The sequence below is a fragment of the Lemur catta genome, chromosome X (assembly GCF_020740605.2).
Source record: "Lemur catta isolate mLemCat1 chromosome X, mLemCat1.pri, whole genome shotgun sequence".
NCBI lineage: Eukaryota > Metazoa > Chordata > Mammalia > Primates > Lemuridae > Lemur > Lemur catta.
In genome coordinates this window covers 54,786,855-54,803,077 of record NC_059155.1, presented here as the reverse complement: position 1 = coordinate 54,803,077, position 16,223 = coordinate 54,786,855, and the positions used below count along the sequence as shown (strand labels likewise).

At 36.2% G+C, this 16,223-nt stretch overlaps 1 protein-coding gene and 1 non-coding gene across 3 annotated transcripts in view; one reads left to right on the top strand and one right to left on the bottom strand.

Annotated features, from left to right (window-relative positions):
- WNK3 (WNK lysine deficient protein kinase 3) overlaps window positions 1-7,871 on the bottom strand; it is a 116,377-nt gene extending 108,506 nt beyond the window's left edge. For both annotated transcript variants that reach the window (XM_045537623.1, XM_045537624.1), the window contains exon 1: window positions 7,335-7,871. In XM_045537623.1, the coding sequence (XP_045393579.1) occupies window positions 7,335-7,871 (537 nt within the window). The remainder of the gene's footprint in view (window positions 1-7,334) is intronic.
- Window positions 7,872-10,558: 2,687 nt separating this feature from the next.
- LOC123629002 lies at window positions 10,559-10,660 on the top strand. Its single transcript, XR_006731875.1, has one exon. It is a non-coding gene; the product is annotated as a small nucleolar RNA U13 (small nucleolar RNA).
- The last annotated feature ends 5,563 nt before the right edge of the window (window positions 10,661-16,223 follow it).

The following is a 16,223-nucleotide window of genomic DNA, read 5'->3' as shown; positions in this document are numbered from 1 at the left end:
CTGCTAGTGAGAATGTAAAATGGTGCAGCTGCTATGGAAAATGAGTATGGCAGTTCCTCACAATATTAAAATGAGAATTAACATATGATCCAGCAATTCTACTTCTAGGTATATACTCAAAAGAAGTCAAAGCAGGGACACAAATATGCATTTTTACAACCACATCCACAGCATCATTATACACAATAGCCAAAACATAGAAACAATCCAAATGCCCATCTACAGATGAATGGACAAACAAAATGTGGTATATACATACAATGAAATACTGTTTAGCCTCAAAAAGAAATGAAATTCTGATACATGCTACAACATGGATGAATCTTGAAAACATTATGCTAAGTGAAATAACCCAGATACAAAAGGAAAACATTAGTCAATTCAACTTATATGAGGTAGCTAGAATAGGCAAATTCATAGAGACAGGAAGTAGAAGAGTGGTTACCAGGAGCTAGGGAGAGTGGGGAATGGGAAGTTATTGTTTAACAGGTGTAGAATTTCTGTTTGGGATGATGAAAAAGTTCTGGAGACGGATACTGCTGATGGCTGTACAACAATGTCAATGTACTTAATGCCACTGAATTGTACACTTAAAAATGACTAAAATGGTAAATTTTTTATGTGCATTTTGCCACAATAAAAAATATTTTTTAAAAAGTTTAGGAACTCAAAGAACAAAAGTAAGGAATGCTAAACTTGGAAGATACCTGGAAACAAGTAGAGTCTTTATGCTTTTTTATCTAACCTAAGATGACTAATAAGTCCTAAATGCCCCTATAATTAGCTAGAAGTTATCCACTCGTGATAGATTAGCAGATCTGCTCTGAAGAATAATGAATAAATTCTGATGCCTTCTGATTAAAATAGTGGAATACGAGTCTTTCATGTGCCAAACTAAACTACCCCACTTCATCCTCTGATCCCATAGACCAAAAGTAGTCAGCATTAGGAGTAAACAACTTTACAAAATTATAACTGCTATCCCAGTCATACTGTTGGAAATAAAGTCCACTAAAAAGGTAGAGCCAAGATGTTCAAAAATCCACTTCTAATTCAGTGAGGGAAAAGTAAACCTATTAAACTAGCACCAAAATCCAGAGGAAAATAAAGTAGAGCTTTTAGCTGTTATGGTAATCCTCCTTTAAACACACACACAGACACACAAACCAACATACAGTATTGTATTAATGATAACCACTTCGATAGAATAACAACTTTCACACATTGCCAATAAGAATTGTTACACAAGAAAGGCAAACTAGAAAGCAGTGACAGCTAATACAGTTGACATAGTCAGAAGCCAAGAAAATTCTAGTCTATGAAAATGATCCCTGAATCTTGCTGTCTCAAGGTAAGGCCACCAAAAATAAAAAGCATCAAACATCAATTTTTCGGTGTTATAAATATTAATTTATATGGCTGATAAAAAGAAGTCAAATTTACCCAACAGATTTCAACTATTCCATACTACTTTAAAAAGAAATATTATCCTTTTATGAATATTAACACTTAATTATATTAATAATATATGGAATGCTAGAAATATACACAAAACCTTCCATGATCAAAAAAACTCAAAAACCAAACAAAAAAAAAAACCTTTCACGAGAGGTGGCACAATACCAACATGACTAACCTGCCTATGTATTTATTCAAGATAAGAAGCATTTCATTTCCAAAAGGTAAACTATGGCCTTATCAGCTATGTCTCTTAATGCAAACACCAACAATGATCTACAGAACCAAGTCAGAGGCTGCATGGATCTGTTTCTGCAAATGCAAAAAAAGAAATCATCAACTATATAAAAACGATATTATAAAATAACTTGTTCAGGTAATGATGAATACTACAAAGCCTTCAAAATTGTGCTTAGCTTACAAAGTACTCTATCAACGAATATTCTGGATAAACATGAGGTTGTTCAGTATTTTATCACTACCATTTATTGAACACTCAAACATGTGTCACATGCTTTACAAGCATTATCTCTAATTGTCAATGTTTATTTCTTAAGCTGAGCAGTAGGTACACAATTTCCATATGTTATTCTTTTTTGTACATACAAAACAGTTATTGTATTTCTCTTTAAAGGAAAAGTATTTAATAAAAAATTAAAGCTCTAAAATGTTAAGCTCTTTGGCTTGCCCACGGTACTAATTAGCACAGGCAACACTGGAACCCCAGTACACTGAACAATGAATCCTTTCTAGTTCATCACTCTGCCTCTCAGAAACACCATTTACCCCAATGACTGCAAACATCTCATTCACAAACCACTTTCTGTGGAGGGATGGTGTAGCACCCCAGAACTAATGGTAAATGAAATAAACACACACTGGGGTAATGATAATTTGTAAATGGTGACATCAAAGTATCAACCAAGAAATCAGGGTATAATAGTCATAGTCTAGCCATATTAGTATGTTAAAACTTTGAGACAGCAATGGCATTAACACCTAAAAAAAGTGTTTATTGCTGGGTGAGGTGGCTTGCACCTTTAGTCCCAGCTACTCAGGAAGCTGAGGCAGGAAGGTCGCTTGAGGCCAGGAGTTTGAGACCAGCCGGGGCAATACAGCAAGACCCTGTGTCTACAAAAAGAAAAAAGTGCTCATAAATGGTAGTCATACAGAACCAGGTTCATTTGTCTTTCAGAATTGCTGAACAAAGAGGATGCCCTCATCCAGCCAGGATCTGAACATTCAGTTCATTTGCTCAGTCTATTGCCTTATCAGGAAGATACACAGGAACATCTAGTACTTTGTTCTGACTCTATACTTACCAAACCAGTTTATCTGATTATAATTTAGCTTCCCATGCATCTAGCCTACAGACCACATGCAGCACATTACCTAACAACTATATTTCTCATTCTAAATTAATAAATTTGTATCCTAGATTTAGGAGTTTGAGTTAGCACAAGTCAGTCTCCTCACATGTCAGACCACTTCTGGACATTGATAAAAGGTGAAGGCCAAATACTGCACCATGACAACCCAACTATGAAACTGTTCCTCAGAGGCCCCTATGCCAGGGAGTGTCCTTCAATGACACCACTAACTGGTATCCCTTGAGTTTCATCAGTTTAATGTTAAAAACCTTATTTTAAACAGACTCCATTTAAGAAATCATTTGTTCTAAAATGGTTAAAAACATGAAAGAATGATCTGCTCAAATAACTAGTGGAGGGGAATTCTTAAATCACCTATGCAAATGTTATATATATGTAATTGATGGAATACAAATCCCAAATCTGCCCCATTAGGCAAGTTACTTAATATATCTATACCTTAGTTCTACCATATGAAAACTAATAATCCTTACCTCATATAACTATTGCAAAGATTAAAGAAAATATTCAAATTAAGTACCTGCATAAGTGATCAATTAATACTAATTTTGATAAATGGAAATTATATAATATCCATATTACTAACTGTACTAAAGTATCTCTACCACTATTGTTGGGTTTTCAGAAACTTAACAGACATATTGAGGAGAGACCACAAAAAGCTAAGAGGTAATTCCAATTAATAAATGCAGAAAGGGCCGAGTACTGTGGCTCATGCCTGTAATCCCAGCACTTTGGGAGGTTAAGGCAAGAGGATCACTTGAGGCCAGGAGTTCGAGACTAGCTTGAGCAACATAGTGAGGCCCTGTTTCTACAAAAACTTAAAAAATTTAAAAAAATTAGCCAGGTATGGTGGCATGTGCCTGTAATCCCAGCTACTTGGGAGGCTGAGACAGGAGAATTGCTTGAGCCCAGGAGTTTGAGGCTGCAGTGAGCTATGATACAACTGCACTCTAGCCCTGGTAATAGAGCAAGACGGATGGACGGGGCCAGGCGAGGTGGCTCATGTCTGTAATTCTAGCACTCTGGGAGGCCGAGGTGGGAGGATCACTTGAGCTCAGGAATTTGAGACCAGCCTGAGCAAGAGCAAGACCCCCGTCTCTACTAAAAATAGCAAAATTAGCCAGGCGTGGTGGCACATGCCTGTAGTACCAGTTACTCAGGAGGCTGAGGCAAAAGGATTGCTTAAACCCAGGAGTTTGAGGTTCCCGTGAGTTATGATGATGCCAATGCACTCTAGCCTGGGTGACAGAGCTAGGCTCTGTCTCAAAAAAAAAAAAAAACCACCACACCCTATTGTTGAGCTGTGATTTTCAAATCATACATGCAAAAATAAAATTAAAAAAAGAAAAGAATTGCCTAACCATTAGGGGAGAAGATTAAGCAAGAGGTAGTGTGAATGCAATAAAATATAGTTTTAATAATGTTAATAAATAGAAAATATATACCAAATTGATAAGAAGATAAAAGTATGGAAATATCAATTTATATATATATAAAAAATCTGGCCAGGTGCGGTGGTTCATGCCTGTAATCCTAGCACTCTGGGAGGCCGAGGCGGGTGGATCGCTCCAGGTCAGGAGTTTGAGACCAGCCTGAGCAAGAGCGAGACCCCTGTCTCTACTAAAAATAGAAATAAATTATCTGGACAACTAAAAATATATATAGAAAAAATCAGCTGGGCATGGTGGCACATGCCTGTAGTCCCAGCTACTCGGGAGGCTGAGGCAGTAGGATCGCTTAAGCCCAGGAGTTTGAGGTTGCTGTGAGCTAGGCTGACGCCACGGCACTCACTCTAGCCCGGGAAACAAAGCAAGACTCTGTCTCAAAAAAAAAAAAATAAAATAAAAAAATCTCAGACACATATATATAAATAAATATTGGAAAAGAAAGTAGAATAATTTAAACCTCTCACTGGGGCATTTTTCTACAAAATTCTTTATACAATAAATAGGAGTTTGTAGAAGAATGAAATTGTACATTACAAACTGCATAGTACCCAGGAAAGTAATTAAAAGATGATATCCCTTATTCTCCTGAGATTTTAAATAAGCTAGTTTTTCTAATTTTCAAATATGCAGAAGATGAAGCAATATCCAAAAACAGATCAAATAAGCCCACTAGTTCTCACATTCCCTTCAGAACAGAAAATTGCAGTTGTTGCTCTCTGTGTAAATTAAAATGTACTTCATACATTTATTACATTTGCTCCACATTAGAGATTCCCAAAGCTGGCTATGTATCCAATCACTCAGGGGACTTTTAAAGAACAAGTTCCTGGGACCCATTTATTAGAGATTCTAATTTGAGAAGTCTGCAGTGGAGGCCAGAAATCAGTACATATGATATAATATAAAGTTCATGTTATTGTATTAAGGGAATTCCTACTCTGATTCAGCTAGCTGTTTGGATTGGTCCCATATTTCAGTGCTTTCCATACTCTATTTACTGTGCTTGTGAATCACCAGGAAGTGTTACGAAGAGGTAGATTCTGATCCAGAAGGTCTGGGATGATGCCTGGGAATATGCAGTTCCAGCAAGCACCCAGGTGATGTTCATACTGCTCGTCCAAGGACCACAATTTGAGTAGTAATACCTTATGAGATCTTTCAATCTTTCCACGGGTGAATGATAGAAGGCAGTCCCCTAAGCAGTTTCTCCCATGGGAATATTTTCTTCATGTTTTACCTAAACATCCTTTAACACAGCTAGAGTACACAATTTGCAAAATACTTAACTTATCTTCACTATATACCCTATTACCAAGTGAATGAAAATTATTTCCCTCATTTATAGACTAAATGATATAACTAAAAGATATCATAATGCAGAGATGAAATTAAAATTTACATAATTTTCAATATATATACAGTGATGGTCACCACAGTCATGGTTTTAATAGTGAAATATTAGAGAAAAACCTATATATCCAACAACAGAGGACGAGATAAATAACTCATACAAACCTTATGATTAAATACTAAGCATCTATTGAAAATAATTATGTAAATGTACACTTACGATGAAAAGACATTCAATATAAGTGAAAATAAAGATTATAAAACCTTATAGAATGACATATATATACTTAGCAGAAAGATAGACATACTAAAATTTTTAAAGCATTGTGCTCAAAGTGGTAGAAAGGTGATTTTGATGCCTGCTTGCCAGTATTATCTAAAATTTCTACTATAACATATACCTTACAAAATTCTTAAAGGGTAAAAAGGAGGTGAGAAGAAAACCAAACAAATCTCACACATGCACACACTTTTCAAGGACCACTTGAATGGCTTGACTGATAGGTAAAACTTGCTTTCCAAAGAGTAGTTAAGGAATTTCCTAAGTTAGAAGCACTTAGAAAGTTTATTACAATTGCAGTCCTGCACCCCAATCCAGATCTGAATCAAAAATCTGTGGCAATAGGCTCCACAATCGGCCTATGAACCAAATGCTGATGCTTGTAGACAGTAAAGTTTGGAAACCATGGCATTAAACAAAAAGCTTCCTAGAAATGCAGGAACCTGGAGTAAATTCCAACCTATCTGTATGGCAACCTATGGCAAATTCAGAACAGGTCAAATCATGGTATTTTGTACATACAAACCCACACTTACAAAGACCACTGGAATTTGAACAAACACCAAAAAAACCTGTACTTAGTGATTGGCTTTATTCAATCTTAATTTTAAGCAACCCATGTGAACACTATTTCCCATGAGCTTATTGAGGTCACAAGGGTTTTCCTTATACCTGACCTACATCTGTCTGAAACTATTCTCATTATAACCTCTTCTATGATGTTCTGTCCCCGGTTAGTCATTCATTACTTAAAAGTACTACACAAACATTTATTATGGAACCAAATACCTAGGTAATTCATTCTCCTGTTGCTTTCATTTATCATTTCTAAACATATTCTAATGGACTAAGCTCAGTAGATTCTAGTGATTATTTCTTCCAGAGATCCTCTCTGAGGTAAACTCAAAGGCATGGTGAGTTTATATCAACAGAGACCCTCAAAGAGTCAAGAAAAACCTTTCCTGTTCTGAAAAACACCATATGAACCCCTAAAATTTTGTTGAAAGAAAGAGAAAAAGTATATGTCACACTAAATATATCCCTATATCCCACTCTCAAGTATTTAGTATAACAATCAACTCATAAGGCACTATTTATGAAAAGTTTTCAAACGGAGCCATTAAGAATTCCAGGAATTTCCTAAGGCTAATAAATCAAGAGAATTCTCCCCAAAAAAAGCCATGACAGATTTTTTCCCCCTTTAAAACTGAGGGGAAAACAACAGGAGAAAAAAAAAGTTTGTCATGAGCTCCTAAGAGGATCTAAGAAAGGAGCATAATTTCTGCAAGGTGGGGGACAAGCCCTTCATTTTATTTTAATCCATGATATATTTCAATCCCAGATCACTCAGAAGGCCAGGCTAGCTAAGAATGGAATTTATTAAAACCAAGATTATATACCCACCTGCAGTTCACACCAAGCAACCTCAACCCATGTTTCAGTGTCCAGTCCTTTATATACTGTTTTAAATGCTCCTCTTCCCAGCTCTATGTCAAATTTCAGGAACCTGCCACTAGGAGAAGTAGCTACAGCCTTCATTTCTGCTTCTTCTTCCATTTCCTTTTCATTTTTCTCCTTGAAACAATCTTTTGAAGTTTCTGAAGTTGCCTTTGAACACTGTTCATATTTAACTTCTTGTCCACCTCTTAGCACATTTGTAGGAAGTTTATCTACTCTTGGAATATTTGTTGCAGTCTTTATTCTCTCATCTTTGGGGGAGGATTCAGCAACTTTGTCATCTTCTGTCATCTCAACGCTCTTGCGGAAAAATCTCTTCCTTTCTACAGTTTCTCCAGAAGCAGAGGGGGTAATGTTTTTTTCCTTTAGCCTAGCTTCTACTGTCAAAGTTGCAGCAACTTGAGGAACTCTGCTTTCAAGTGAAACTCCATCAGGTTTCTCAGAATCTTCTGTGCTGGCTGGCTCCCCTGAATCAGTGGCCATTGTAATTAAAGTTGGCACTAAAATTTTTCCTGCTCCACTCTTCAATCCAGTTACATCTCAGGTATCAGAATTAGCAGAATGGACTTCCTTTTATGTGGTCATATATTTCCATAGCAACCTGAAGGGGGAAAAAGGATATTTTAAAATCACCCCACAAAGGAAATCATTAAGGAGAAAACAAGTCACCTGATTTTTAATCCCTTTTTTCTTAATAAGAAGTTTATTCTTTTTTCTGTTCAATCTTAGCAACAAGCAGACTCCAGGGACTGTGTCTTATCTTGTTTACCACTGTAGCCATCGGTGCCTAGCAGACTACTTGGTATATAGCTCAATCTGTCTTCGTATGCAAGAATATTGGTTAGGAACCTAGTTCTCAGCCCAATCTATCAATCCATCAAATACAAAACAAGTGCCCAAACCCTGAGTTCACTTAGCTACAGGGTGACATACACAATAAGTAAAACAACCGTGCCCATCTCTATTAATATGGGGACATGAAAAAAAAAAAAGAAAAAAAAAACAACCACATGATTTCTAGGTGGTTTTTGTTTAAAATTCATCCAATAGCAGTTTGTTTTACTGTGGTAAAACATACAAAACATCAAATTTACCATTTTAATCATTTTAGGTATATAATTCACTGGCATTAAGTATATTCACATTGTTGTACAATCATCACTACTATCCATTCCCAGAACTTTTTCATCATCCCAAACTGAAACTCTATACCCATTAAACAATAATTCTCTGTACTCCCACCCACCCCTGGTAATCTCTATTCTACTTTCTGTCTCTGTGAATTTGCTTATGCTAGGTACTTCATGTAAGTAGAATCAGACAACATTTGCCCTTTTGTGTCTGGCTTATTTAATTTAGTATAATGTTTTCAAGGTTCATAGATGTTGTAGCATGAACCAGAATTTTATTCCTTTTTAAGGCTGAACAATATTCGATTGTATGTATATATCACATTTTGTTCATCCATTCTTCTGTCAATGGATTGGATTATTTCTATCTTCTATTATGAATATGCTCCTATGAACATCCAATATTACTTTTAAATAGCACAAATGACTTATTTATGAGCTTGCCATCAGATTTTAACAAAAACTACTATCAAATGTTAATATACCATCCTAAAAGAATAGCAAGATAGACTTAGAAGCATGTATCCTTTTAAGCCAGCAATTCCACTTATATAGTAACTTGCCTTAGAAAATAGTCGAGAATCTACACAAAGATTTAACTATAAAGACATTCATTACAACACTTGTAATTTGGAAAAACTTAACTAAACATAAACCTAATAGAGGTTTAATTAAATATCTCAGGCCTGGCATGGTGGCTTGCGCCTGTAATCCTAGCACTCAGGGAGGCCCAGGCGGGATGATCGCTTGAGGTCAGGAGCTTGAGGTTGCTGTGAGCTAGGCTAATGCCACGGCACACTAGCCCAGGCAACAGAGTGAGACTCTGTCTCAAAAAAAAAAAAAATAAATATCTCAAAATGAGGTATGATATAGCATTAAAAATAACACTGCAGTTTTCAGTGAGATGAAAAGATGTTCCCTGTACATTATATGGTTACATATACACGAGCTTCCATATACACAAATGATATTAACTCTGAATACACACATACACACAAATTAACTTTAAACTGTAGAATTATGGACTTTTTTCTGCTTTTTTTTTGTATTTTCTAAAACTTTCCACAATGAACATGTAAAAATGTGAAACATAATAAGGACAAAAGTTTCTCAAGTGAATGGTCAAATCACCAATAAGAAAATTCTTCCCTTTTTATCACAATCATGTATTATAAAGATAAGCCTGTATACCTGTTAGTATGTTACATACCTTGGAGGGCACAATTTGCCACAAAGATTTGTTAAGAATTATGTCAAATCAAAAATACACAGAAATATCAAATTTGAAAAACTGAAGGAAAAAAACTTGAACTAAAGCAAACAAAATGGAGAGAAACACCCCTAATCATTCCACACATTCAACTCAGTTCCCATCAAAATTCCAGCTGGTTTCTCTGCAGAAAATACCAAGCTAATCCTACAATGCACACAGAACTTCAAGGGATCCACAATAACCAAAGCCAAAACAATCTTGAAAAAGAACAAATTTGGAAGACTCATACTTTCTGATTTAAAAACCTACTACAAAGCTACAGTATTAAGATATTATAGTACTCATACATATAGTGTATATATAAACAGAATAGAGTCCAGAAATAAATCCACATATGTATGGTCAATTGAGTTTCAACAGGGGTGCCAAGACAATTCAATGGGGAAGAATAGTCTTTCCAGCAAATGGTGCTGGGACAACTGGATAGCCACATGCAGAAGAATAAAGTCAGAATCTCTAGTAAGGTTTCATGGAAAAGATACCTGAGCTGAGTTTCAAAGAAAGAAAATTAGCTCATCTAGGCAGAGGGAAGATCATAAGCAAAGGCATGAAATAGCATGGAGTAAGTATATGAGTGTTACCACGAGCACTTTACATGCATATCAGAAGCAGGCAGATGAGGACAGAGAGGCAAAGAGTCACCGAGGACTTCTGTGCATACAATGCAAAACAGGAGACTGATTAAAAAGCTACTGCAATAATTCAGAAAAGAGATGATGAGGTTTAAATGAAAATCATGGCAGGAAGGATAGATTCAAGATACACTGATCCTTCTGTAGTTCATAAATGTGATGACTGGGTGTTCACACACGTGTGAGATGTGCCTCCCTAAAATCTTGTTATGATATTGGCACATTACCTGTCTGACGTGAAAAAAAAAGAAAAAAGAAGAAAGATACATTAAGGTAGTATTAAAAAATGATGCAAGTTTTACTGCCTGAATGGATATCTCTGTGAGGGAAAAGAAAGAGTCGTATAACAACTCCCAGAAACTTGCCAACCAGATGATGCTACTGGGACATATCTGTGTTAATACCAGAGCTAAGAATGAACTAAGTGCTCATGAAGTGCTCTATGAGGTTACATTGCCAAATCGATATACTTTCAAAGTCACTTAATAAGAATAGTATTACCTGCAAGTGAAAAAAGATAACTAGTAAAGCTTCACTTAGGTGGAAATTTTTTTTAACTTTTTATTTTGAAATAACTCTGGACTTGGGAAACAACATACAAGAGTATATATACAAAGGCCGGGCGCGGTGGCTCACGCCTGTAATCCTAGCACTCTGGGAGGCCGAGGCGGGTGGATCGCTCGAGGTCAGGAGTTCAAGACCAGCCTGAGCGAGACCCCGTCTCTACTAAAAATAGAAAGAAATTATATGGACAACTAAAAATATATATAGAAAAAATTAGCTGGGCATGGTGGGGCATGCCTGTAGTCCCAGCTACTCGAGAGGCTGAAGCAGTAGGATCTATTAAGCCCAGGAGTTTGAGGTTGTTGTGAGTAGGCTGACGCCACAGCACTCACTCTAGCCTGGGAAACAAAGCGAGACTCTGTCTCAAAAAAAAAAAATAGAAAGAAATTATCTGGCCAACTAAAAATATATATAGAAAAAATTAGCCGGACATGGTGGCGCATGCCTGTAGTCCCAGCTACTCGGGAGGCTGAGGCAGAAGGATTGCTTGAGCCTGAGAGTTTGAGGTTGCTGTGAGCTAGGCTGACCCCATGGCACTCTAGCCCGGGCAACAGAGTGAGACTCTGTCTCAAAAAAAAAAAAAAAAAAGAAAGAAATCTTAGAGCACTAATATAAAAAAGAGTGGCAAGTATTAGTGCTATGGTATAATAATTCTAACACCTGGTTTCTCAAGCTATAGGGTAAGACACAAATAAGAGGAATGGGAAAAGGAATCTTTCCTTAGTCTTTTAAAAACCAGTACTTTATGACAAAAATGTTACCAGAGACAAAGAGGGGCATTTTATAAGACTGAAAGGGTTAAATCATCAAGACACTATAACAATTATAAACATATACACATCCAACAATAGAGACCCAAAATACATTAAATAAAAACTGACAAAACTGAAGAGAGAAATAGACAATTCAATAATAATAGCAGAAGATTTCAATGCCCCACTCTCAATAATGGAGAGAACAACTAGACAGAAAACCAGCAAGTATATGGAAAACTTGGACAATACTATCAATTAACTTGACCTAAGCAATATCTAGAACACTCCAACCAACAAAAGCAAAATATAAATTCTTTACAAGCACACATGGAACAGTCTCTCTGGAAAAGATCATATTCTGTGTAATAAAACAAATCTCAATAAATTTAAAAGGACTCAAATCATACAAATTATGCTAACCTATCACAAAAGAATTAAATTAGAAATGAACAACAGACTAAGGATAGACATATAGGATCAATGGAATAGAAATGACAGTCTAGAAGTAAGCCCTAACATTCATGGTCAATTGATTTTCAACAAAGAGGCCAAGACCATTCAATGGAGAAAGAGCAGTCTTTTCAACAAAAAGTGCTAGAACAAACGGAATCTACAGGCAAAAGAATAAAATTGGACCCCTACCTTCACACCACACACAGAAATTAACTCAAAGTGGATCACAGACCCAAATGTAAGAGCTAAAACTATAAAACTTTTAAAAGAAAACATTGGAGTAAATCTCAGTAACCTTGGGTTAGGCAATAATTTCCCAGATACAACAACAAAAACACAAGTAATAAAGGAGAAAACTGAAAAGCTGTCCCAATCAAAATTTTGGACTTTTGAGCTTCAAAAGATACCATCATCAAGAAAGTGAAAAAACAACCCATAGGCTTGGGGAAAATATGTACAAATCATATATCTGATAAGGGACTGGTATCGGGAATATATAAAGAACTCAATAATGAAAAGACAAATAATCCAATTGAAAAATGGGCAAAAGATCCGAATAGACATTTCTCTAAAGGAGATATATAAATGGCCAATGAACACATAAAAGATGTTCTACATCATTACTCATTATGGAAATGCAAATCAAAAACCACAATGAAATAACACTTCATATCCATGAGGATGGCTACAATAAAAAAATACAGTAACAAGCGCTGGGAAGCATGTAGAGAAAACAGAACCCTCATACATTGCTGGTATGTAAAATGGTGCAGCTGCTTTGGAACACAATCTGGCAGTTCCTCAACAAGTTAAACAGAGTTACCATATGATACCATCTACCCAAGAGAAATGAAAACATATGTCCACATAAAAACTTGCACACAAGTGTTCATAGCAGCACCATTCACAATAGGCAAAAGGTGGAAACAATCTAAATGTCTATCAACTCATTAATGGATAAACAAAAGGTATTATAGCCATGTAATAGAATATTACTCAGCAATAAAAAGGAATGGAGTATTGATACATTCTACAACAAGGATGAACCTTGAAAATATTATGCTAAGTTAAAGAAGCCAAAGGAAAAGACCACATACCGGCCAGACGCGGTGGCTCACGCCTGTAATCCTAGCACTCTGGGAGGCCGAGGCGGGTGGATCATTTGAGCTCAGGAGTTCAAGACCAGCCTGAGCCAGAGTGAGACCCCGTCTCTACTAAAAATAGAAAGAAATGATTTGGACAGCTAAAAATATATATAGCAAAAAATTAGCCAGGCATGGTGGCACATGCCTGTAGTCCCAGCTACTCGGGAGGCTGAGGCAGAAGGATTGCTTAAGCCCAGGAGTTTGAGGTTGCTGTGAGCCAGGCTGATCACCAGGGCAAAAGAGTGACACTCTTTCTCAAAAAAAAAAAAAAAAAAAAAAAACAAAGACCACATACTGTGTGATTCCATTTATATGAAATGTCCAGAAAAATACAAATCTATAGAAATAGAAACTAGATTAGTGGTTGCCTGGGGCATAGGAGCAAGAATGACTGCAAATGAGCATGAGGGATCTTTTAGGGGTGATGATAATGTTCTAAAATTAGACTGTAACCAAGGTTTTACAACTCTATAGATTTACTAAAAATTGACTTTTACATTTATATTGGTTATTTTTATATTAATATCTCAATAAATATGATGTCCTCTTTAAGAAACTTAAAGTAACACACTTTTACTAAAGTCAAAACCATCATAGTATCAAATATGCCTTTTTAAAACTATGCTACCTTCCTACTCTAATTCTGTCCACTCTCATCTTCAGCCTGGCCTCCTAGGTTAAGAATCCCTATTTTAGAGGGGAAAAGCCAGACAACAATAAGATGTAATAGTTGGTACCCTAAACAATGAATAAGAAAAACCAATTTTAAAAACTAGGCCAAGAACTTCACCAAACATAATACATCTGGGGCCATCGTGGATCCAACAGTTTCTTAACCATAAAACAGAATTTAAGAACACAGAGTGTGAGAAACCTGGAATCGAATCTTGGTTCTGCCTTTCATTCCTCAGAGGATATTTTAGGTAAACTATTTAACCTCATTCATTCTTGATTTTATTTGTGAAGTCTCACAGGACTAACGTGAAAATATACATATAAAATACTTAGCACAGTGCCAGGCACAATATAATAATCAATAAATGAAAGCTTTTATTTTCTATCTCTTAATAACCCAAGGGGCAGCACTATATTAAAGCACTATTCAACAACACTCAAGAAAACATTAAATGATCTTCGGAAGACTCTATTTAGGAAGGCAGAAAAGTATCTAATACATTTTGTAAAGCTTTCCAATAATAAACCATATTGGCATTGCTAAAGATAAATGCTGCAGTGACCAGGATAATATCTGTTCTACATGCAGCAATGTAAAAACATAACTCAGTGAAAAAGTCTATAAAAATCAAGCTTCAAACCTGGAGTCTCTTACTAAGTTCACAGCTATATATCATAACCTATGTATGACCATTTTTTCTTCATAAAATGGTAAAATAAACTTATCTAAGCCTGAGGAATGTATATAAAGGTAATTGGGAAAGTACTTCTATAGAGACTGAAATTACAGGAAAAATCTCACAAATCTGTACTCTATCTCTACTCCTTCAACATGTTTGATATACAGTCATGCGCCATATAACGACGTTTCAGGTAACAAGACTGTATATATGAAGATGATCCTATAAGATTATAATACCCTATTTTTACTATACCTTTTCTACTATGTTCTAATGTGTTTAACTATGTTTAGATACATAAATACCATTGTGTTACAACTGCCTACAGGATTAGATACAGTAACAGGCTGTGCAAGTTTGTAGCCTAGGAGCAATAGGTTACCGTTTAGCTTATGTGTGTAGGAGGCTATACCATCTATGTTTGTGTAAGTACACTCTATGATGTTCACAGAACAAAATCACCTAACAATGCATCCCTCAGAATGTATCCTCATCATGGAGTGACACGTGACTGTATAAGCTTGGAGCATTTGCATTAAAAGTTCAAAATATTTTTCCCCTTGTACATTACCATGATTCTATCCATATGAAATCCAGCACTGATAAAATCAGTACTTGCTCAACCCATTGGTTGGCTCAAATAATTTCTTCAATTTTTATAACCAGCAATTGAAAAAATGCATATTTAAACAAAGTGACACAGTAAATTTTCCATTAACAATCCTCTCTCAGCGAGGCACGGTGGCTCACGCCTGTAATCCTAGCACTCTGGGAGGCCGAGGTGGGAGGATCGCTCAAGGTCAGGAGTTCGAGACCAGCCTAAGCAAGAGCGAGACCCCGTCTCTACTAAAAATAGAAAGAAATGATCTGGACAGCTAAAAATATATATAGAAAAAATTAGCCGGGCATGGTGGCACATGTCTGTAGTCCCAGCTACTCAGGAGGCTGAGGCAGGAGGATTGCTTGAGCCCAGGAGCTTGAGGTTGCTGTGAGCTAGGCTGACACCACGGCACTCTAGCCTGGGCAACAGAGTGAGACTCTGTCTCAAATTTTAAAAGAAAAAAAAATAATAATAATAAATCTTCTCTCTTCATATATTCATATTCATACCAATAAACACTTACCATGTGCCAATGTGCCAGGCATTGTATCAAGGTCTAAGGATAAAAGAACAAAAATCAGTCCTTGTCCTCAAGGAGCCTACAGTTTATCCAAGCATAAGATGTATTACTGTTGACTTCTGGTTTAACAAGGTGAATTGAACATCTATATCTCTTGTACTTTCCAAGACCCCAGAAAAGTGACAGTAAAGGAGTACAAAAGTATAAATCACAAGTCAAGGACCTGAATGGGAAATGGCATAGCAGAAACAAGATTTCAACAATTTCTTCCATTTCAGGAAGAAGGAAAAAGAGATTTCAACAATTTCTGACAGAGAGCAGACAAAAAACAACTGGCTGATAACACAAATAAAGGATGCTACAATCTAAAATATGTAATAGAAAGGGTTCCAACCCAGGAGAGAGCA